The sequence below is a fragment of the Achroia grisella genome, unplaced genomic scaffold, assembly GCF_030625045.1.
Source record: "Achroia grisella isolate CSIRO2021 unplaced genomic scaffold, CSIRO_AGI_Agris_v1 utg2156, whole genome shotgun sequence".
Lineage (NCBI taxonomy): Eukaryota > Metazoa > Arthropoda > Insecta > Lepidoptera > Pyralidae > Achroia > Achroia grisella.
Window position 1 is genome coordinate 793,080 of NW_026712714.1, and position 26,719 is coordinate 819,798.

Genomic DNA, 26,719 nt, shown 5'->3' on the forward strand with positions numbered 1-26,719 from the left:
TACATATATAAGCAAAGCTTGTGTTATGGGTACTAGACGACTGATATAAATACTTAGATATATTATTTGTAAACACATACGTTATATACATAGAAAACATCCAAACCGATACAAACAACCATACTCATAGATACAAATGTTTGCACAGCGCGAGTAATCGAATCCGCGACCATCGGAAGTAAAGCGGTGACCTAAACAGTTAGACCACCGAGGCCGTAAAGAATTACTCATTCCTTATTTATTTATTTATTTAGGAAGATTAACGATCTAATTTTACATGTTACTTGTCGTATCACATTGTCCTATGCCAATAGTAATTTTTATATCAGTAAAGTTTATATCAGTGATATTATACTAATGGATGGAGAGCTCAATGTAGACACATAAACGTCAAATATCCATCAGTACACTAATCTGGGCCACAGAATAAATATTTGGGACAGATGCAAGATATTTGTGTCGGTTGGGCCGCAGGTGAACGCCTACGTCCCACAGAAATAATTACAAAGACTATTTAACAAAAGGAACATACTACAGTACACATGTGCTATGGTAACATTGATGGTGTAGTTTATATATATTACTAGCTGTACCCGCGACTTGGTCTGCATGGAATAGTAACATTAGATAATAATAATAATAATAACTGTCCGGAATTTTCTCGAAATAGATGAAAAGGATATAACACTACTCACACCAGTTACACAATAAGTACGTACTCACTCACACACACACACCCACTGCACATACTTGGTTTCGGCCCGTAAGTGTGGAAAAAACCAGCAAATGCTGAGAAAATGCAGAGTAAATAATAATTATAATAATCTCAGGACAATTCACACAACGCCATCTAGAACCAAGTTAAGCTATCTATAGCTTGTGTTATGGGCATTAGATAAGACAAAAATGTATATTTTGAATATTGCCATTTTTCTATTTACCCTTTTTTTTCGGACTACTCTAATGCTGTTGGCCGCAGCTGGCCTTTACAGCTTCACCGGACGTTAGGGGGCGAGTGCAGATGGCACTCCAAACCCGTGGAAGGACTTATGGAGCGGCTGAAGGCCAACTCCCGCCTGACAGATACGACTTTAGTCTGAGGGCACCACTAGAGGTTCGAACCTCGGCTCAGGCCGTCGTAATTTCGATCCCCGTTTGAATTGGACGGGGGCTCGATCGGAAGGGACTGCGATATATTATTCTAACGTATTTTTACTTTGTTTCAGGTCGTATCGTTGACTCAAAATCTATTAAATCAGCACATAGATTATTAAATTAAAAACGGAATAAATGGGAAGCTTGTGACGTAAAATTATTTCAATAACGAATATCGAAATAAATGGATGTGAGCTAGCAAAGAGCTAGACAGAGAAAGTGCTATACAGTTGTGGCTGATAGAAAGAGTGGGGAGATGTCGTTGGTGGCACCGAGGCGAGTCCAGCTCGACTGGACTCACGCCATACCATGGTAAGTAACTAATTATTAAGGAAGAGAAAAAAAACCAGCATTAATTTTAATACAATTAAAATAACCCCGATCCATCCCCCATCCAATTCATACGGGGATCGAAATTACGAAGGCCTGAGCCGAGGTTCAAACCCCAATTCCAAAGTCGTATCCGGCAGGCAAGAGTTGGCCTTCAGCCGCTCCATAAGTCCTTCCGCGGGTTTGGAGTGCCATCTGCACTCGCCCCATAACGTCCGATGAAGCTGTAAAGGCCAGCTGCGGCCGACAGCATTAGAGTAGTCCGATATAGTCCGAACAATTAAAATTGTCATGTTGATAAATAAATAACCCTGGACAATTAACACAGCGCCATCTAGTGCCACGGTAAGCAAAGCTTGTGTTATGGGTACTAAGCAACTGATAACAGTAGATTTTTTTTATAAATGCATATATAATATACATAGACCGATAAAAACAGATATGTATACATCATGAATACAAATGTTTGCACCGTGCGAGCATATAAGTGGTAGATTTTTTTTATTTTTTTCTTAGTTTGTAATAAATAAACTTAAAAATACTTAACCTACTTCTAAAAATACGCATCTACAAATAATACAGTATATTATTGTTAGTGATATCTGCAATAATGTAAATACGGTCGTCCGAATCCAGGGTGAAACGCTAGTGAAAAGTGGAAGGCTATAAAAGAATGTTACCAAGGTTGTGAATAAAAAAGTTAGCCTTTATCATAGCGCATTGGTGCTAAGATAGGTCAAGGATGCCCACATTATTAGTGACAACCTTCGAATTATAACTGGGCTAGCATAGCTTTATTTTCTTGAACTTATACATCACATCAGGGCCGTCTTTCACTTATTAGAGACCCAGGGCACATTAGGATAATGGCGCTTTGGACTGGAAAGGCTGGAACATACTCGCTAAAAGTATAATAAAAAATGGAAAGAAAAAAAAAAGAAAAAAAAATTCCGGAATTACGACAAAAAGTGAACTGTGAAATTAAACAAAACCTGGACTATAACAAATAGTGAACTTTGAAAATAGTGTTAAAATAAGATTTCATATAATTGTGTATGCAATGTAAGAATTCATAATGTAACAATACAACACAATGTAATGAAAACTGTGAAATTAGTAGTGGTGTAAGATTTATATAATTGTATTTGCATATTGGTAAATGTAACTGGCTCCTAATAAAGATAGGTGACACTGCATGTTGTCAACTCACCCGGCCGGCGGCCAGCGGTGTTTCTGGGCCAGACGGATAAGGTCTGCCTCGGTGCCACTGTTAGACAAATTGTAACATCTCGGCTGGAGTTGTACAAAAGTGGAAATTAAAGAAATTATATTATAGTAAATTAAAAAATATTAAAGTAAATTAAAAAAGGCACGGACGAATATGTCTGTGGAAAATTGTATTTACAAAAAAAAAAAAGAAATAAAGACCATAGTAATAAAGCAATATTTTGTTAAAACAGACAAAGTCATTTTTGAACATAACTCTTTAGATATGTACATTATTTTTTTTCTGGTTTGTTTTGAAGGTATCCCCACCTTCAAAACAAACCAGAAAAAAAAAATTTTAAAAAGTCGTAATGTTTTGAGGGGCCCAAGTTCTTACTAGACATTTATAAGTTGTCCATAGTCGGTAAGCATTTGTTAAGACTGATTTCCAGGCGAGAGTAGAGTAGCTATCGGTTATCGTTTGGTAATGGTGTAGAGACTAGACTAGACTAGGGGGCCACGATCACGGGACCCTGGGCTCGTGCCCAGTGTGCCCAGTGCGGAAGAGGGGCCTGCATATCATATGTATTATATTAATTAACTAGCTTATACCTGCGGCTTCGCTCGCGTTAATTTATCCCCTTAGGGGTGGATGTTATCAAAATCCTTTCTTAGGGGATGCCTATATCATAGTAGCTTTATGCATGTAAAGTCTTAGCCCGATCGATTTAAAATTGACAAAGTTTCATACAAACTTTCATCCCCTATTTTATGCCCTTGGGGGTAGAATTAATCAAAATCCTTTCTTAGCGGATGCCTGCGTACTGTATATAGATAGGATCTACGTTCAGTAGGTTGGTAAATCTGCAGAAGTGACGTGTGAAGTTGACCTCGCTCCTTAAAGACGTTGCTTGAGAAGTTAAAAGTGCCATATAACTGCTCAAGTATCCAACTCTAGATGACAGTGGAACTTTGGAAAAGTTTGTTAAGCGAGATCGACTCGCACTTTACATTTTTAAATAGGTACTCACCTACTTAATTATATAGGTCATGCATAAAGTTAAGTTATTAAAATTTAACTAAAACAGTCTATTCCGTCATTTGTAAAATTAAAAAGGTATTTATTTATTTTAAAGTACGTTGGTACATAGACAATATATTTTTAATTTTCTAAGAAAAGGTCAATGAACTCGGCGCTGCAATCCGCAACAACTTCAATGCGCCAATCCGAAAAAAAACTTGTCCGTCAGCTGAGCGAGCAGCGCTCACTTCACACAGTAGAAAATATACCTGTCATGGCTCCGCGATCGATGTTGGAACTCCGCTAAAAACGTCGGGAAAACATAGAAAATATGTGGCGCTATGCGGTGTGTGACGTCGTTTTTGCCTTCTGTAACATTTAACAATTATATAAAGTGTAACAGTTCACTAGTTGTGTGTTTTTTCTGTGAGTTTTGAGCGTATCTAAATTTATTCTCTGTCAGTGGAGGCGACATTTAAAATTTTTCACGGTGAGTTTTTAAATTTTCCAGCCATGTTTTTCACATGAGTGTGCCCTGAAAGAGATTATCGTGTATTACATGAGTTAAACAGATGGTTTTATTGTTAGAATTTGGCTTGTAGATTGTTGAAAATCGATTGTAAGTGGGTGGGTTAGTATGGATATATAACTGTCTCGGGATTTTATAATCCGACCGCGATAAGAAGTGACGCAATATCTAGTTACCGCATAGTGTCGTAGTGTTTCTTAATGGTTCGGTTAACTATGTGTGTCCCGTTCTAACGCTAATGTAGAGTTATTTTATTTTGTGATTTTTCGGCTTTTGGGATTATTAGAATCATTTTCTAAATAGAAACTAATTGACGCTAATTCAGTCTAAAAAGAATTTACGAATTATATCATATTTTGCGCTTCCTTCATTAGTTTTGTTATTAATCCGTGTTTATTTCATTTATTATAGCGAGTTTTGCGGGATTTTCATTTTATTAAAGAGATTTTCATCTTTTATATATCGTATCATTAAAATAAATACTTATTTTATCTGAATATCGTACAGGGTTCAATTCCCGCACAATAGAAACACTTATATTGATGAGTCTAATTATTTGTGTCAGATCTGAGTATTTGCAGTTATGTATCTATTTACAAAAAAAAACATACATTTCTATTGCCAAGTACTCATAATACAAGCTCTGTTTAATTAGAGACTACATGGTTGGTCCTAGGTTATTTATCTCACTAAATGCTTCTATATCCTGCACTAATTTTTTTTGTTTTAAATGGATAATTTTTTTTTTTTAAATTAGTTTTTGTTCATTACTGATGATCATAAAATAAATTAATAATTTATGTTATGCATTCACTGCTGAATGGCTGAATAAGTTATATTTTAGTATATAGTATTAGAGAGGGAAAGACATAGGATTGTAGAGTTGGTTATGGGCAAATTTTACATGAAAACTTGAGTGAAATAGGGGTATAAACATTGTATTAAATGTACATTGTATCTAAAATAGGATATGAGTTATTCTACTCATTCTAATAAAAAAACACAGACTAGTTATAGTGTTAATATTAAATATATGACTAAAGGTTCAGATAGTCATCAGATAGTCAGTAAAAAATGGAGCTGCCATTTATTTCCAAACATTTATTACGGTCCTATGGTTTAGCAGTTTAGGACATCATCTTACCTCCAATGGTAGCGGATTTGATTCCTCACACAATAAAAACTTTTGTATTTATAAGTATGACTGTTTGTATTTGTCTAGGTGTTATCTATTTATATATATATATTTTTATGGATGATAATGGAATGGTGTACCCACCTGCGCTAACGGTTTACGCTGGCGGGGCACCAGTGGAGGATGATCCATTATCATCCATCGTGACAAATTCCTATCCCCCCTATCTATTTATATTTTTTTTTTTATGGATGATAATGGAATGGTGCATCCGCTTGCGCTAATGGTTTACGCTGGCGGGGCACCAGTGGAGGATGATAAGATGAGCTCATGACAAATTCACTAAGAATTTATCATGATGTTGGAGGTCAACCTGACATGGTACATTGCTAGCAATGGGGTCGAGAGTTCACATTCCTAACGATCCCTTTCCCCCCTATCTATTTATATTATGTATTCATTTACAAAAATATATATCTAACTATTTATATCAGTTGTCTAGTACCCATAACACAAGTTTTGCTTTGGTTGGGACTAGATGGTGCTGTGTGGATTGTCCTGAGATAATATTGTTATGTTGATTTTATTGAAATCTGTTGTGATATGGGCCTGTAATGCGTAGGAATGAAGGTAATATTTTGATGAAGGTGTTACATATGAATGTGAATGGTCATATGGGTAGAGGAAGGCCGAAATAGAGATGGATGGACTGTGTGAAAGATGATATGGTAAGAAAGGAAGTAAATAAGATGACTGCGAACATGGATGTATGGAAGAGAAAAACATTACGACGACCACAAATAAATGGGATAAGGAAGAAGCAGATGATGATGTTTATAGAAATCAAAACCAACCTCATCCTGGTTTGTCATATTGTACAAAATACTGTGTGTTTGTTTGTTTGTATATCATCACCATTGCTCTGTAAATATGACTGCTATTGATTTGTAATTTGGCACAGACGCCGAACTGAGGTAATGTCAGTAGTTATTTCCAGTGAAATATTTATAACAGAAAGAAAATACATGTATTTGATAACACATGAGTTTCAAAGTAAACAGTATAGTAGTGGTTGGAAAGTCAGACAAGCCCAGTCCTGGATTTATATATAGGTCATATAGGCCGCGTCCTAGGGGCGGTAGCGTCCTAAGGGCGGATTTCAGAGGGAGGACGGTTACTCGGTTTCAAAAAATAAAAGTCAAACAATTAAATTAGAGGAAATTAGTGGTAGTAAAAACGCTGGTCTAGCAATCTAGCACACCGCTTTACGTCCGATGGTCGCGGGTTCGATTCCTCGCACGGCACAAACATTTGTATTCATGGTATGATTGTTTTAATCGGTCTGGGTGTTTACTATGTATAATATGTATGTATTTACGAAAAAAAAATATCTATGTATTTGTATCAGTTATCTAGTACCCATAACACAAGCTTTAGCTAGCTTAACTTGGGTCTAGATGGCGCTGTGTGAATTGTCCTGAGATGTTTTATTATTATATTATAATTTTAGATAGGTATATACATGGGGCAGTGGAAATAAAGTGGCTTACACTCATAAAAAATATAAATTTGACACTGAAGCTGACTGACCACTTAATGGTAAACAGTAAGCATCGCCTGTTACAGAACTGCATCATCATGTGATCATGTGGATGGTAGAAAAAAATAATATAATATAAAAAAATTACATTCATATGCGTCTAAAATGCTCTACTTGCTTGCTTTATGAGATATGTTTCAATTAAAAGGCAGTACAGGGTAAAGAGGCATGGCTTCATGATTCTTCAGAATAGCACCATAGGTTATTTGATGACTTATCCATGCTGCTATTCGTGTATCTTTAAAGCTCAATTTACACTCAGCCCTAGTGGGCAGGGAAGTGAGCAGCGCGAGAGTGTAAATACGATACTTCTCATGCCATTGACGCTGTCACTCGCGCTGCCCGGCGCTCCCTCGATGTGTTTTTTGTGCGCGAGTCAAAGGACTGGCAGCGTGTGTTTACATTCAGCCCTCTCGCTCAGTTGTCGCCCGGGAATATTTCCGACAGCGCGAGTGGCAGGGGAAGCGGCTGAATGTAAAGTACCACTAAATGGGCTGTCAGATTAGTTAAATAAACTCAGGTGCTGTAACAGCATGTATATGATTTAGTGGGAGAAATAACAGCTTTTACTTTTGTCTGCACCTTCCATTTGTTTGTCTATGATTTTTCGTTCTATTTCCTTTTTTCGTTTCTCCCGGTTACTTTTACTCTTTCTAACATACTATGTTTCCCTTTCACGCAACGTTCCACCTCATGCATAAACATATACATCATCTGCTTCTTCCTTATTCTGTTTATTTGTGGCGGAATATGTTTTCTCTTCCATACTTCCCTGTTCGCAGTCATCGCATTATCCCTTTCTTATCATATAATCTATTGTGACAGATATATATGCATTCTTTTTCGGACTTCCTTTGCCCTTATAACCATCCACATTCATACTTTCTTTAAAATATTTTCTGCAGTTTTCAATCTAAGCATCTCATGCCCAACCATGTGATACGGCTATTTTACAAAGTCCCAATAAATGTTCAAGAAAGTCAGCATAAATTTACAGAGTACCTGTCGTGAGCAGCGCTGTCTCTGCTGCCTGGATAGTAATCATGCAATTTATATAGAACTAGCTTGTAAAATTTATTCTCTTAGGGGTGGAATTTATCAAAATCCTTTCTTAGGGGATGCCTACGTCATAGTAGGTTTTTTTTGTGTGTATGACAATGGAATGGTGCACCCCCTGCGCTAACGGTTTACGCTGGCGGGGCACCAGTGGAGGATGATAAGATGAACATGAAGTCAGGTCAGTTAGCCCATCGTGATAAATTCACCGGGAATTTATCACGATGGTTTCCAGGGGGAACCGCGTGGAGGTCAACCTGACATGGTACATTGCTAGTAATAGGGTCATGAGTCCACATTACTAACAATCCCTTTCCCCCCGTCATAGTAGGTTTATGCATGCAAAATCTCAGCCCGATCGGTTTAAAATTGACAAAGTTTCATAAAAAACTTCCATCCCCTTGGGGGTAGAATTAATCAAAATCCTTTCTTAGCGGATGCCTACGTCATAACATCTACCTGCATGCCAAATTTCAGCCTGATCCGGCCAGTGGTTTGGGCTGTCGCTATCACTATGTCAGTCACTTTGAGTTATATACATTTAGATTGACCATAATGCGATTGCGTCAAAATCCAATATACTTTATTTTTTGTTCGCAAGAATAGATCTTGTGACCTTGGTGTGAGATGGGGTTGCGCGAGGACTATACCACGTGTAACTATTAATTAAGTGTGCTACAACGCTCCGACCCCAGCAAATAAAACACATGTTGGTCGCCATTTAAATGTCAATCTAACCTTTAATTTAACCTCCTACATCTTTCTCTACCTATAGATTTGTAAGATAGCATAATATTTATTCTCTACTATAATATTTCATCTTATTACTATGTAATAAAATGTAATATTCAGATCTTTGGGGGAGGCCTATGTCCAGCAGTGGACGTCTTCCGGGCTGCGATGATGATGATGATGATAATATTTCATCTAAATCTGTTCAATAATCTCAATCTTCATATATATAAAAGTCTCGTGTTTATACTTCGTAGACCTGTCTGTAATTTATATTCAGTAGGTCTAAGGATAGGTTTATAATTAATTTTTATACCCTTAAATGTTAAGGGTGGCTAACGCCATATTTTTTTTATTTTTTATAATGTAGCATTAAAAATATGAACCCCTATTTTTTAATAGCGATTTTAATTTATATGGCAAAACAATTTTTTACCGGGTCAGCTAGTAGTGTTATAATGTGGGGGTGAAATGGGGATTATTAGTAATGTGGGTCATCAACCCTATTGCTAGCAGTGTACCATGTCAGTTTCAAAAAGTAAAATAATTAAAAAAACCTTACAGTATGTTTTATGACTAATAAATATGAATAATAATAGTTATTATGAAGACGATCATCTAAATCTTACATAACAAAGGGTAGCTGATAGTTAGTAATGTGTTAGTACGATCCCATTGCTAGCAAAGTTAGGTTGACCTCCACACGCAAGGGAGAACCCCTTCTAGAAATCGTAATGTTATATTCCTGGTGAATTTGCTGCGATGTGCTAACTAACCTGACTTTATGCTCATCTGAATATCCCCCACTGTTGCCCAGCGTAAACCGTTAGCGCAGGCGGGTGCACCATTCCATTATCGTACATTATAAAAAATATAACGAACATGACTTCTAAGTGATAAAAATAAAATAATAGGTGGATGATGATGAGTGAGTCGGGGGACGAGGAAAGAAAGAGACTACTTTCAGTTGAACGGCGAGTGAAACCGTGAAGCGCGGCTAGTACTTCCTTACATAGTATAAAATATAGTTACATCCGCTGTCTGTCAGATCTTTTAAACTACGGGACGGATTTTAATGCAGTTTTTACCAATAGATCACCCGTATCCGTGAACAGTGAATCGCCCGTACCCGTACAATACATCCGTGCGAAGCCGGAAAGAGTAGCTAGTGTATGAATAAAATATGTGCCCTTTAAAATCTGAGACCCTTTCAAGCTTGACTTGGTTTCTATCTGGAAAGATAATAGGTTGTGTCAGATGATTAAGTTATCTTGTTTAGTGACATTAATTTAATACCATCAAGTGGTTGCTGTATCCACCCTAAATTTAAATAATAATCTCACCTCACCCCATGTCTAAGGAAACTCCACTACATTCTGTATGGTTGTAGCCCACTCATGCATAAACGAAATATCTCCATCGGAAAGTTTACACTCTATCCTGAGGTGATAAAAACCATCGCTTCTAAGAATATCCTTCAATTCTTGTCCCTGACGGATTTGGGTAGCGAACTCTGAAAAAGGGCGAGCACAATGTCTTGTTGTTTTTTTTATTTTTTTATCCAAGAACCTATTCACACAGCGCCATCAATATTACTGAATTCACCTGCAAAAAAAAGAACTGTCTTGCTTGTTTTTTTTTATTTTTTTATCTCAGTACTATTCACACAGCGCCATCTAGTCCCAAGTTAAGCTAGCTAAAGCTTGTGTTACGGGTACTAGATAACTGATACAAGTCAACAACAAACAATCATACTCATGAATACAAATGTTTGTACCGTGCGAGGAATCGAACCCGCGACCATCGAACGTAATGCGGTGTGCTAGACCGCTAGACCACCGAGGTCGTCAAAGAACAAAGTTTAGGAACAAGAATATGCTTTAAAATTGCAAATTGTTTATTACAATTTAATTATCTTATCTTTTTCGTCTTTCTTCTTTTCTTCTTCTTTCTTATTGTCTTCTTCGTCTAATATATAAAAATGAAATAACGTTTGTTAGTCACGATAAATCTCGAGAACGCCTGGACCGATTGGACTAATTTTGGTTTTGAAACATTGTAGAAGTCAAAGGAAGGTTTAAATGGTGAGAAAATGTCATGAAATTGCATGGAAAGTAGTAAAAACAACGATTTTCTTTACTCATACAAACTGTTCGTACCTAGGTTAAAGTAACTGTCTTGTAGGAAAAATAATGTGATGATTAATTGCCATCTTGAAAAACTTCAAAATGGGTATATAATTGCAAATAGTTATATACCTGTAGCGAATTTCTTGATAGGTTTTTATACTATTTTTTAATTTTATAATTATTTTTTTAACATTATCTTTATTGTTACTTTCTATTATATATTCAAATTCAAATTTCAAATTAAAAATATCTTTATTCACGTAGGTCTATTGCAGACTCTTATGATATGTTAAATATACCGTCAGTTCGGAATGATTTCGAGATGAGAAGAACTGACAAGAAACTCAGCTCGTATTTATATCGCTGTCATTTGTATTAGTCGCATTATATTTTATCTCCGTATTTTCCTTATTAAAATCCTCAGCACCTCTCACTCGTCAGACACATTAGATACCTCCGCTTCAGTACCTTTAATATACAATTGAAATAATCTTTATTCAAAGGAACTTAACATAAACACTTTTGATTAGTCACACTTTTATTCTTTTATCCCAACCGTCCAGTTCGGTATATAGAACTGGACGGTAGGGAAAAAAAATAAAATTAGAATGTAAAAGTTTGACGTTCATAAGCGGCTAAAATGTCCTACATGAATAAATGATTTTTGAATTTGAATTCTACCACTCATTCGCAACGCAGACTCATCACAAGAAGAACGAGCAATGAACTTGCGTGTTGCTCTTTTAAATAAATATTTTTTTAAACAATTGTGAAATCCTATAGATTAAATTAATGAATGGACATACATACATAAGTTTCATCTAGAAGTACATCATATAATGTGATATTTGTGCTCTTCTGGCCTTCAAACTATCCGAGGACTCCGGATACCATTACTCACCATTGTACTGTAGTTTCATAATATATGGTCGAGCGCAGTGATGACTGGCTCATCCGTCAAACTCGTGCTGCTTGCTGGGAAGGACTGGTCTGCTCTCATCACTACGATTGATTTAATCTTATTATATATTTATATTCGACCCTAATAAATTTGTGCTGGTTGGTAAACTACCAATTCACACGTTTCGACTTGTAAATGTATACAAGTTTCTTGCTCATTCTTCTTGTGATGAGACAGCTTCCCGAATGAGCGGTAGATAAAAAAAATGTTATGACTATTCCAAAGTGCTTAAATAAGTTTATTTGAATAAATGATTTTCTATTCTATTCTATTTGAACAAAAACGACACCCTAATACTGAAACATATACTGAAAAACTGATATAATGTTGGATACATGGGTTTTTCCTGTATATCGATTCTATCGGATTTCCCCATTCTGTTCACTGTTGCCGGTGCTATTGTTTTCTAAATTATAATGACTGCATCCAAAAAATATGTTATTTTGGTGTATGTACCGTATTTATATTCATATGCATGTAGTAAAACTGTTATTTCAATATTACAAACAGACACTCCAAATTTATTTATATGTATAGATGACAGTTTATATGTATATAGCAAGTATAAAACATTTTCACCGAAATACATTACATCATCTGATATCATCACTCAGTACGTATCATCACCCACGCTCTCCTGTGTTAATGAGGGTCATTGTCGCGCTCGATCACGCCCAGACTACCAAATGGACCGACGGACAGCAGTACAAATATAGGATGGTTTAAAAAATCAAAAGTAGGTTGTCAATTAAATTGTACATTTTTCGAGGAACACGCTGTTCCTACTTACTATCATTTATTTACACTTTTGCTGTTCTAGTTAAAAAAAAACTGACCCCATAAGAATTCAATAGCTCGTAGGACAGACGGCCGTTGGGGCAATAAAGTCCTCGACCACGGACGGAAGACACAGCGTGGGAAGGCCTCCAGCAAGGTGGACCGACGGTCTGGTCAAGATCGCTGGAAGGCGATGCATGCGAGAAGCGCAGGACTGCTCGTGGAGATCTTTGGGGGAGGCCTTTGTCCAACAGTGGACGTCTTCCAGGCTGAGATGATGATGATGATGATGAGAATTCAAATATATCCACCCAAAGAATTTTAGCGGTTACAAGTGTGGCATTAACAGTAACATAACGAATATCTTATATATAAAATTCTCGTGTCACAGTTTTCGTTCCCATACTCCTCCGAAGCGGCTTGACCGATTCTCATGAAATTTTGTGAGCGTATTGAGTAGGTCTGAGAATCGGCCAACATCTATTTTTCATCCCCCTAAATGTTAGGGGTCGTCCACACCTAATTTTTTTTTTTATTTTATGGAAAAACAACGTTTGCCGGGACAGCTAGTGAATAATAATAATCCTGGACAATTCATACAAGGCCACATGTTCCAAGCTAAGCAAAGCTTATGTTATGGGTACTTGGCAACTGATATAATAATAATAATTATTATTTATTTATTTACCAAATAATCATAACTAGCTGTACCCGCTACATCGCCGCATGGAATTAAAGTAGCCTAAATTATCTATTACATCAGCTACCTGCCAATAAAAGTCCCGTCAAAATCGGTCCAGCCATTCCAGAGATTAGCCAGAACAGACAGACAGACAGACAAAAATTGTAAAAATGTTAATTTGGCGTATGTACCGTATTTATATTCATATGCATGTAGTAAAAAACGGTTATTTCAATATTACAAACAAACACTCCAATTTTATTTATATGTATAGATAAGCGAGTTAATACACAACTACGCTATATGGGGGTAAGTTTAAAATCAATATTGAAGAGTCATAATCCTACGCTATGGTAATTTTATTACGCGAGGGAATATTAAGGAGTTACTTGTATTGTTTATTTGCATGGCAACGACGGCAGAATTATGTGTGTATGTGTAGGTTATTAAAAACAACATCACAAGATGTTAAGCTACATTTATTTTAGAAAAACAAAGTTAAATTCCACGCGGATGAAGTCGCGGGAACAGATAATCTTCTCTATTTTTATAGAATAACAGTGCATATATTAAATAGTTAGGTATTTAAAAATAATACCAGCTTAGTCTAAGTAATGAACAAATAAATTTTATGGTAAGTGGTAAGAATAATAATAATAATTAGGGGCAAGTTGCCATCTCCTCTCCTTAAGAGGGGCGATGAGAATTTTTGTATAATAATATAATAATAATGGTATACGCCACAAAGCGCAAAAAGGCTGAGAAAGCGAAACACAAAAATAATAATAATCTCAGGATAATTCACACAGCGCCATCTAGACCCAAGTTAATCTAGATAAAGCTTGTGTTATGGGCACTAGACAACTGATATAAATCATCATCATCATCATCATCATCGCAGCCCGGAAGACGTCCACTGCTGGACATAGGCCTCCCCCAAAGATCTCCACGACGATCGGTCCTGCGCTGCTCGCATCCAATGCCTTCCAGCGATCTTGACCAGATCGTCGGTCCACCTTGCTGGAGGCCTTCCCACGCTGCGTCTTCCGGTCCGTGGTCGCCACTCGAGGACTTTACTGCCCCAACGGCCATCTGTCCTACGAGCTATGTGCCCTGACCATTGCCACTGATACAAATACATAGATCATTTTCTTTTTTTCGTAAACATAACAAGTTTTCTATGTATAATATGTATGTATTATACATAGAAAACTTGTTATGTTTGTTACGATTTATTTCTGAATTGCCATTGTGGTTAATTCCTGGAGAATTAGCTACTAACCTGACTTCATGCTTAACATATCATCCTCCACTGATGCATCCATCAACATACACACATACACACGCACATAAAATACACCCAGACCGATACGAATAATCTGAGTATGATTGGTACGATATAAATCTTTGTACCGTGCGACGAATCGAACCCGCTACCATCGGAAGTAAGGCGGTGTGCTAAAGCGTTAGACGACCGAGGACGTCATCATTTCTACTATTTACTACCAAAGTGAGAATATGTTTGTTTTTTTAACACTAATCTCTGCAACTGACAGTTGCATATAAAAAGCTTCTTTTTATGGACCCGTTACTTCGTTTGATTTTTTTGAGCCAAAATATGGACTATGTCAAAGTAGACGATATCGCAAGGAGTGCCTTGAGATACGATCTATTGTAACGTCAAATTTTATTACGACGCGTTCAGCCGTTTAGTCGTGAAAAGGTAATAAATAAACAGATAGACACACTTACATTAATAAAATTAGTATAAACTAGCTGTTCCGTAGGGTAGCGTGGAATTTAACTTTATTTTTCTAAAATATAAGTAGCCTAATTTACTCCTTATTACATAACCTCCCTGAAAAAAGAACTCTGACTCCCAAAAAAAAGTCCCGTCAAAATCGGTCCAGCCATTTCAGAGAGAGCCGGAACAAACAGACTGACAGAAAAAAATTGTAAAAAAAATATTTTCGTGTATGTACCGTATTTATATTCAATTCAGTTATTTCAATATTACAAACAGACACTCCAATTTTATTTATATGTATAGATACAACGATAAGTTTAGCGATTGAGGGATATTATGAGCTACTTACCATAACGCTGTAATTTTTGGAGCAAAACAGGAAAAATTGTGAGCTGTAATGTTGAGAGATAATGAAATAATAGGCAAAAGTGTTCAGAATAGAATAGAAAGTCATTTATACAAATAAACTTACATTGAAGCACTTTTGAATAGTCATCACATTTTTTTTTAATCTACCGCTCATTCGAAAATCCGTCTCATCACAAGAAGAACGAGCAAGAAACTTGCGTGTTGCTCTTTTAAATAATTTTATTGTTATTTTACATTTTTAAGTTGAAGTGTGTGAATACAAACTACCAATTAGCACTAATTCAATTAAATATTTGTTGCTTCATATATTAGTATAATAATTACAAAATTACTTTAAGATGATACTTCTGGCCTATATTACAAATGACCATCTTGTTGCAGGGAACAGGAGCCAAAGTGCGAGCGAGACTCGCCCTTCCAGCAGCAAGGTCACCCCCAATCTAACAGATCAGGTGAGCCTTTTTTGTTTTAATTTATACAAACATTAGTAGAGTATACGTATAATTAGTAAAAAATCACGGGATCTTACCACGTTTTATATTTATTTGCTGAGTTCCCGATATTTCGGTAGTGTTTCAACCGCCATGATCACGGGTAAACTGAAGAGCAGCGGGTAAATTTCAAATTTTTTAATTACACTATTATTGTACTAGATATGCGATAAGTTGTAATTTTGTTTCATTTGTGTATAGGTAAAAGAAAAAGATTAGGTATACGGAGAAAATATATTCAGAAAGTATATTGACAACAATATAGATGTATAAACAAGAATGTACTATAAAAGGACTATATATTTAAAATACAAATTTAGAATAAAAAATACAAAATAAAAAAAAAACAAAGCATCTTTATTCATCTCTATTACAGACTCTTATGATATGTCAAATCTACAGTCAGTTCGGAATGATTTCGAGATGAGAAGAACTGACAAGAAACTCAGCTCGTATTTTTTTTTTTAAATGTTGTACATACATTTTTGATTAGCCAGTTACAACATGGTAAATACATGATAAATGACATAATAACTCCAAATATCTCGTAATGATACACTTTTTAATGATATCACCGTAAATGATTCCAGAATCGTCATCATCGTCAGCAGACACAGCGTCACAGGGGTCGGGCTCGGACGCCGCCCCGGTGCCGCGTCTCCGTCGCCATGAACCCCAGGTGAGGGTTTGACAGAAATACAGACAAGTGCTGTAACAACAATACTCACATTAGCCAGTAATACGATGCTATAATACTCCCAGAGGCACCAGAGGCATATGCTAAAGTTTAATGTATAATTGACTGTTTATTATGCTCTAGTGGAATCAAAAAAAAGGGGCAATAGTTATAAATACAATATAAATAAGGCGTTTATATTACAAAAAAGAGCTATTAGGACCTATTATAAGAGAAAATACTCGCAGAATGGATTACCCTAACATTATAAAACCTACCCTTAATATTGTGAAGCATGGTGAGGGTTTCCAAGCAGTAAGGCTTTACAACTCTTTGCCCAACAGTTTAACAGAAAATACATAATTGGAAGCTTTTTAGGAGGAGGTTGCGTTGTTTTCTGTTGGAGCAAAATTTCTTAGCAGCAAAAAATTGTATAATTTCAAACACAATAATCATTATACAGTGTTGATGAATTTCTTAGCAGCAAAAAATAAATTGTTACTGAATAAAATAGAATACAAAATTCTTTATTGATATAAACTTAAATTTGAGCACCTTTCAATAGTTCATACTCAAGAGTCACAGATGCTAAAACTCAATGTATGAACAGAACCCATAAAAATTCACTATGAATAGAAGAGAAAATTCTTTACTCTAATAAATTTAAATTTGAACACTTTTCTATAGTCTTACTTTATTTTTTTTATTCTATCACTCATTCGGAAAGCTGTTATGATAAGACACAACACATCACAAGAAGAACGAGCAAGAAACTTGCGTGTTGCTTTTTTAAATAATCGTTGTAGCTTTACATTTTTAAGTAGACATGTTTGAATACAAACTACCAAATAGCACTGATTGATTAGAGTAAAATCTTTATATATAAAAATTACACGTCACGTTGTTTGTCCGCGATGGACTCCAAACTACTGAACCGATTGCAAATTTGATTTGCACATTGTGTGCAATTTGATCCAACTTGAAAGATAGGATAGCTTACATCTCAATTTATAGTCGCAATATTATTTTACTCAAGAACCTTTGCCACAACAACGTGTGGCCGGGTCTGATAGTAGTTATTTAAATACATAATCAAATTGTTGAATAACTAAATAAGATTAAATCAGTCAGTCACTTCACGAGTATGACGGTTAAGTAAGCTATCACCGAGCACCACCGTGCTTTTTGCATTAGTCTTATTTTGTCACAATTGAAGATTGTTTATTCTTATAAGAAATTTATTATAATGTTATATAAGAAACTAACTACTTGCCCCGGCTCGCACGGGTGTACATGTATTATATATTATATATAAACTTTCCTCTTGAATAACTGTCTACTAAAAAAACCGCTTCAAAATACGTTGCGTAGTTTTAAAGATTTAAGCATACATAGGACATACAGCGACAGCGACTTTGTTTTATACTATGTAATGATAACACACCAAATTATTTAAAGCTTATAAATGAGCTTACAGCACTGATTTTGTGATAAGTCGTGTCACCTGTAAATACTAACAACGTTATTTTTTATTTTTACAGAGAGAAGAGAGGCGTGAGGAAGCCGCCAGCGCGCTTAGGGTACAGCCTAATCCGTTATTGAGGTACGGAATCTGTAATTAATTTATTTACTTATCCTCACAAACAAGTTCCTAACTAAACAGGAACCTAAGTTACATTGTTAACTTGTGTCTATTGAGTTAACTACATAACTTGGTCTTGGTAGTCTAGTAAGTAGCGGCTTAGCACAGCGTTTTTCGATGAACGTGGGTTTTATTCCTCGCATGGTACAAACGTTTGTATTCATGAGTATAATTGACAAAGTGGAATCGTCGAGAGAGGTTTATTATACCTTTATTTCCCATAAAATTATTCATATTCAGAACCGGTTAAGATCATAATATGTATTAAAATTAAAAAATAAATACAATTTTATATTATTAAAATTAATAGTAATAAATTTCATAAAAATATATCAAATTAATAAGGGTACGGACCGCTTTCTGTAGAAATAAATATACAAAGTAAGTAGTTTTTGTTTGTATATCACGAATAAATAAAATGTATGTAACAGATCTCGTACCCTCCCGAACTTCGGCGGGCACCGATCCCGCGAGGCGTCCCGCTGCGACACATCACGCCGCGCGCACCACATCACCATGGCGTCCGAGGACCTGCTGCAGCCCGGACACGTGGTCAAGGAGCGCTGGAAGGTAAACAAGCGGACTTGGCCGAGCGCACTGCCGTGCATGCGCCGCCCACCTAGCGACCACCCTAACATAATTACAGCACTGTACATTCGGCAGCTGGTTTGGTCTCTCATGTAAATTCCAAATTAATATATTAACATATATAATAATAAAAAGTGATCGCCCGTCGAAATTCGATAAATAAAAACATTCAGTAAGACTATAAACAAAATTAAAAACTATTTATTGTTTTTGTAGATCGAAAAAGAAATACGTAAATTAATAATGTTTAAATTATTGAAAAATATATTTATTGTCCTCTCGTAGAAAGAAAAATTCATTATATAAATTAATAATACTTAAAATATTTATCTATTCTCAATTTGACCGCAGACTTTAACAATAAATAAAAGTGTGTTAAAAACATGGTGTGTGCAGTCTTTTTTTATTATTTAATATATTGTTATGTATTAATTAAAAAACTATATAGAATGCATATAAACTATAAGTTTGCGAAATTTCACACCCGTCCGTCCACGTATCTTTCGTAAAAGGGGCCCAAAGTTTTTGATTCACGTATTGATGTGATGATTTTGATATAAAATTGTTTTTATATAGTATTAAATATGATTTATCTCTAAAATTGTACAAACTTAATAATCATATGCAAATTGATAGTAATTTTTGTTAAAACCCGGTTAATAATATAAATAAACCTCGGTGGTCTAGCGGTCTAGTACACCGCTTTACGTCCGGTGGTCGCGGGTTCGATTCCTCGCACGGCACAAACATTTGTATTCATGAGTATGATTGTTTGTATCGGTCTGGGTATTTTCTATGTATAATATGTATGTATTTACGAAAAAAAACATATCTATGTATTTGTATCAGTTGTCTAGTACCCATAACACAAGCTTTAGGTAGCTTAATTTGGGTCTAGATGGCGCTGTGTGAATTGTACGGAGATTATTTATTATTTATTTATTATTATATTAAACTGTTAATAACTATATTTGGAATTTATTTGAGAGTCAAACGAGCTCTAGCATGTAATAAGCTTCGTATCGCATTGGAAGCTATCAAAGCTGACTTCTTAATATTATAATGTCTCTAACTTAAGGATGTGCAGGTAACAACTAACACTTGTTGATTGCACTGCCGTGCACGCAGTAACCTTCTATATATACATACATATATATATAACCCATTAGCTTATATGTATACTGTGTACAGTGACGTCACGCCCCGCCACCAATGATTAAAAAAAATATATACACAATTCCCATTGGTGGATTAGTTCGATTAATATTTTATAACAATTAAAAAAAAATCTTTAATACCTTAATTGGCTGTGTCAGTATACGTTAAAATCTACTAGAATGGTGTTATTAAAGGTGAGAAAACCATGAGAGGCATTTGAAATATAAAATGAATCATCAAAATCGGTACACTTATAAGAATGTTCTAAGATACACTTAAGATACTTAAGTTGAAATCAAAATTTACGTGTTTGAAGTCGGTTAAAAATTAGTTTTAATTTTATTTTTAAAATTGTATTTATAGAAATGTGTATATAATTGCTAGTATGTCCGGGAATTTAATTAACTTACTAGATCTTCGTCTTACGACATTTGTTTTGTCCTCATCCGGAAGTGTTATTCAGGATGAGTGCAGAACATTTGTCATAGATCATTATCGCGTAAGATAAAAACGTAGTAAGTTTGTTAAATTATCTTACAATAAAAAATATATTAGTCACAAATTGGTCAGTAACGGGTAAGTAACCAAAATAATGCTCAATAAAAAAAAAAAGAAACTGTTACAGCTTAAAAAAAAATTGTAATGTATAGCCCTCCCACTTTTTCGTACGGTAAAGGCCAGACAAGAATATTTCGAAAAAAGTTCTCTCACTATGCATAAAATGATCGACCGAAATAGAAATAATCTTTATTCAAATAAACTCATTACAAGCACTTTTGAATAGTCATATAAAAAGAAAGAATAAAAAAAAAGTCAATCCCTAGATGCAGAAGATTTGAATAAACAATAACTAATCTAATGTCTAATGAGAATTAAATATTACCAAGATAGACTTTATGCAACGTTACCTGCGTAGAATGAAGTGAAGAGCTCGGATATAGCAAGTACCTTACAACCAAAACACAGTTTACGAAGCAAGCTGCCAGCGGGTGAACAAAAGAATACACTCTTGTAAGGTTTCAATGTCATATCGGTTTGGAAATACCACTGCTGAGACCGGGCGCCCCTCCGATCGATCCCCCGTCCAATTCAAACGGGGATCGATATTACGATGGCCTGAGTCGAGGTTCGAACCCCTAGCGGTGCCCTCAGACTAAAGTCGTATCCGTTAGGCAGTTGGCCTTCAGCCGCTCCATAAGTCCTTCCGCGGGTTTGGAGTGCCATCTGCACTCGCCCTCTAACGTCCGGTGAAGCTGTAAAGGCCAGCTGCGGCCAACAGCATTAGAGTAGTCCGAAAAAAAAACCACTGCTGAGATTGTTATAGGGGAAAATAGAAGGAAAGAGGGGGAGGAGAAGACCAAGGAATAGCTACATCAAACAAATTGAGGACAAAATGGGAGTCGTGTCGTATCAAGAATTAAAGAGCATGATGGAAGGTCGCGGAAAGTGGCAAGAGCTCCACCGACAAGAGCGTAGCTCTTAAATTATGAATGAATGAATGAATGAGATTGTTATATACGTAACGGACAATGTTCTTATCTGCATAGAATGAAGTGAAGAGCTCGGATATAGCAATAGAAGCCTAATGTTTACGATCAATCCAACCAGCCGTCGTCGTAGTGTGACCAACTCCAATATATCCAAACTCTATTACTATAATTTCCTGATGATGCCTCGTTTAGAGGCGAAACCCGTGTCTTGTGTGGACTGGTCTGCTCTAATCACTATGACGTATTTTCTCTTATTAATTGTTTAACCAGTTGTTGTATATCGAATGTTTTTTCTATTTTATTATTTCATTGAATTAGTGCTAATCGGTAGTTTATATTCACACACTTAAACTTAAATTGTAAGTAAGAATAAATTATTTAAAAGAGCAACATACAAGTTTCTTGCTTGTTCTTCTTGTCTTAGACAGCTTTCCGAATGAGCGGTAGATTAAAAAAAATGTGATGACTATTCAAAAGTGCTTCAATGTAAGTTTATTTGAATAAATGATTTTCTATTCTATTCTATTCATAATATGGTTGGAGATCCGATAACGCTCGTAATTTGATCACCAAAGGTCATGAAGGTACAAGAGAAGGTCGTAATCTTTATGGTAGTGGTGATCAGGTTGCTACACATATTTGTGGTCACACTCACTTGCTAATAGTAGCAGAATTAAACAAAACAATACAAATCTATCAAGGAATGGAATGAATACTTATTTAGATATAAATATAATATAAATATATTTAGATTTGTGAAATCCTTCCATGTCTGAAAAGTATATTATTCCAGTGTGATGATATAGGTTATATATTATGTTAATATATTCAAAAGTCATATTCATAAAACACCCGGGTGCACCAGAGGCGGACTAATACTTTTATTATGAAACTAGCTGCAGCCACGACTTAGTCCGTGTGAACTATTTTTTCTAAAATAAAAGAAATTTTTTCTAATATAAAAGTAGCCTAAGTTACTCCTTAATACATCAGCTACCTGCGAAAAAAAGTCCCATCAAACTCGGTCCAGCCATTTCAGAGATTAGCCGGAACAAACAGACAGACAGACAATAATTGTAAAAAATGTTATTTTGGTGTATGTACCGTATTTATATTCATATGCATGTAGTAAAAAACTGTTATTTCAATATTACAAATAGACACTCCGTTTTATTTATATGTATAGATATCGCCTATGATCTCGAATTCCAAAATTATTGAGCATTATTTTGGTTATACCATATATAGTGGTATTACACTATCAGCTTGGTGGTGGGGCTGATTAGCCACTGTGCAGTGTCGTTTTACACCCAATCCTACATTACAATACCTAAGGAATACTTCAGACTTCTAATTGTTAGTGAAATTGGGGATTCGATTGTTAGAATAGAACAGAATTTGTTGACTGTTTAAAAGATATAGAATAGTAATCTTTAAAAGATACAGGAAATAATACTTCAGGAAATGAAAACTCTTTCTTCTAAAGATATACTTCAGAAATTGAAGGAATTTGAATGATACTCCGTATTCTGTTGTTAGGATAGAATAGAATCTGTTGACTCTTTAAAAGATATAGAATAGTAATCTTTGAAATATATAGAAAATATTAAAGGAATACTTCAGAAATTGAAGGGATTTTAATGATATTCCGTATTCTGTTGTTAGAATAGAATGTTGTTGTTGACTTTTACAAAAATAGAATATAGTTAATTTTTAACAATTATTTCTGACATTTTTATTTTTCACCAGTATTATTTAGAATTCACAATTTTATATACACTTTAGTACATGCCCATAATCTGATGGAGATGTTAAAATTAGCAGCAAATATAGTGTATTTTATAATGTTTCAATTAAATCACATGATAATCTTCCACAATTATTAGTGCTGCTAAGAACCAGTTTTAATTTAAAACGTAATGATTTATATGTTTTATTTATACTAATGTAAACATACAGCACTATCAGAACATATCCAGAAACAGAAACTAACAATATCAAGAGCCAATATGGACCTAAAGTCCATGACATTCCAGCTCTGATATTTATTTGGTTCATACATTACGATACTTCAAATGAAATGGTAAATAATACAATGTTTTTTTTTAAATAGATCATGATAAAAATCTGACAATATTAAGAGCCAATATGGACCTAAAGTACATGAAATTCCAGCTCTGATTTCCATTTGGTGCATTTATTTAGATACTACAAGTAAAATGGCAAAGAAATAGATTGTTTTTTTGTAAACACATGATGGTGCATTGCTATGCGCTAGCAGAGTGCCTATGCAGATGTAATGATAGTGAAGTCAGGCCAGGTAGCCTATCGCGACAAATTAACCATTAACCACGATTTCCAGTAGATGGCCTGCAGGTTGATCTGACATGGTGTAGCACAGTTCCTATTACTAATAATCCCTTCCACCTAGTTGCAGATTAGGATACTGGTAGCAAAACTTATGATTAGTCATTTAAAATTATACAAGGTGAGCCGTAAAGGGTATATCAAGTAATTAATTAATAAAATACAACTTTATTAAGTTACTACTAAATCTTTATATATAAAAATTACGTGTCACGTTGTTTGTCCGTGATGGACTCCTAAACTAGTAATCGATTGCAAAATTGATTTGCACATTGTGTGCAATTTGATCCAACTTGAAAGATAGGATAGCTTACATCTCAATTTATAGTCGCAATATTATTTTATTCAAGAACCTTAGCCACAGCAACGCGTGGCCGGGTCTACTAAGTTATAAATAAAACAGAGGTAGAAAACACTAGAAGCGGTACCAGTTTCATCACGAAATAAACTGGAAATATCAAAATAAATTATCAACTTTAATATCATCCATAAATAATGATATATGTTAAGAGATAGAGAGTAGGTTGACGAAGTGTGACGTAGTGTGACAAGGGGTAGGAGGAGACGTAATTTTGTGATATCACATTTAAAAATATAATTTTAAATGGAATTAAAACTAACTAATAAACTGCTGTTTGTTTATTAATAATAAACATAGTGAAATCTTAAAATATGTGAAGACACAATAGGCAGTGAGAGTCACAAATGTGGCGACATGTGACAAAGATCTCCCGTCCTTGTCACATGTCGTCACATTTGGTAGTAATGAAATTCGTGTAAAGTAACTTATGTAGGCCTTTTCATACTCCATTGTTCAGACTGTTTCCTTTAAGGTTTTAAAATTTTGTCTCATATACATTTATTTATACAATTCTGTGTCTGTCTTCAGCTTTATTATACCCTATACGACCTACCCTGTGTAAGGTATACTCACTACGAATGACCCTATAATTTATTAGCATAGTACTCCTAAGTATTGTAATGTACGGATCTACAAACTCGACCAATGGCAGTCGACAGTTGCGCTTGACCTAACAGCATTGCAAAGCTCAAATAAACTTTAGCCGGCGGCCACGTCGTTCATCGGAGCTGATTAAAGGTAAACTGATATCCTGCAGGCACCCAAGCCACAGAATACTGAACCGCCCGTGGTGCCTGACGAGCTGCATTCCGGCCAAATGATTAAGGAGCGATGGAAGGTAAGAACCTTGGCACCGAATATGAAGTGATTTCGATAAATGCAAGGGAATAGTTAGTAATGGGGATAGTTCGTAATAGCTGATAGTAATTCTTTACTTTAAATTAACTTCTTTGTGATTTGACTGAATGAATTATAATAATTCAAATCCAAAATATCTTTATTCATGTAGGTCTATTACAGACGCTTATGTATATCAAATTTACGGGCAGTTCGGAATGATTTCGAGATGAGAAGAGCTGACAAGAAACTCAGCTCGTATTCTCTTCAAATAAATGTTGTACATGTTTACAATAATACAGATTCATTTTTAAATTCAAATTTAGGAGAATAGAGTGACCACCAGCATATGTTATTGCAAAAGCAAATAGTCTAATCAGTGTTCGTAACGTTTAATAAATAATCTACTGCCTCTATTAATAATAAATACATTATATTTGCAAATTTAAATCATAAATAAATTTTTTGCAAATTTCTTGTTGAGATTCGTTTGATTACAACATGAGAGATGTCCAGCAAAGAGACTTTTATATTTTTTAAATTACTATTACAAATTGAACATCACTAAGAACCATATAGTATTAGTCATAGACAAAGAAAAAATAAGTAATTACCATAAACTAATTGCGGTATGGTTGACTTTCGTGTTCACAGAGACAGTTAAAAATGTAAATTTAAACAATTGTTTAAAATAACAACAGACAAGTTTATTGGTCATTCATAACTGAATCTGTATTTTCAATCACAGTTACATTAAAAATAACACTATTAAAAGTGTTTGTATTAAGTTTATTATAAGAATAATAATTTATTTGCTCAAAAACACAAGTACAAAAGATGATAATCGAAGCATAGTAGTTATCATGTGTTTTGCCATAGCAATGGCATGCAAGATATTATTGTTTAACATCTATACAGAGAGAAATTAATAATAGGATCTCTCCAGTAGATAATTATACATTGTCAAAAATAACCTTCAAATTATAAAATTCCTTACTCTTCAACCATTCTCGTAATGCCTTCTAAATGTTCTAATAAAAATTATTTCTACCGACCCCATTGCTAGCTATATATCCTGTCATATCGACCTCCACACGTTCTCACTTGAAACCATCCTGGTCAATCTATTGACCTAGATGGACTGAATAAGGTGATTTCATGCTCATCCTTTCATCATTCACTGGTGTCCTGCGTGTACATTTAGCGCAAGCACCATCTACCATTCATAAACACGAGTTTACGTTCAAAAGCAGAGTTGTATGTACTTAAATAGACAATTGATCATACAGCTATACGTAATATGGGAAAGTGGATGGAAAGAATATTCACGACTGTCGTCCTTGAACGGGTAGACAGCATATTTTAGCTAAGTACAATCAGCTTTATAAGCATTTTTTTCTGCTATATATATTATATTAACTGCTATTAATATCGCTCAGTATATATATACAGATATATATTCTTAAGTGTCGGCAACGACGTGACACTCCTGGTGTTTCAGGCGTCCATAGGCTACGGTAATCGTTTACCATCAAATGGACCGTATGTTTGTTTGCCAGCAACGTGTTATAAAAAAGAAATATATACAGATGATAAAATCTTTATTACATATGAATGTATATATTTTGAAGTACAAGCAGAAATTAATAGAATATTTTGTAAATAAAAATCATAAACAAA

The 26,719-nt window shown here is 35.0% G+C and overlaps 1 protein-coding gene across 1 annotated transcript in view; it reads left to right on the forward strand.

Moving 5' to 3' along the window:
• The first annotated feature begins 1,411 nt into the window (after positions 1-1,411).
• Positions 1,412-26,719, forward strand: part of LOC131842309 (tau-tubulin kinase homolog Asator) — a 62,925-nt gene continuing 37,617 nt past the window's right edge. Inside the window, exons 1-5 of the mRNA XM_059190848.1 lie at positions 1,412-1,467; positions 15,811-15,881; positions 16,511-16,599; positions 18,138-18,199; positions 18,670-18,808. Coding sequence (XP_059046831.1) covers positions 1,412-1,467; positions 15,811-15,881; positions 16,511-16,599; positions 18,138-18,199; positions 18,670-18,808 — 417 coding nt within the window. The remainder of the gene's footprint in view (positions 1,468-15,810; positions 15,882-16,510; positions 16,600-18,137; positions 18,200-18,669; positions 18,809-26,719) is intronic.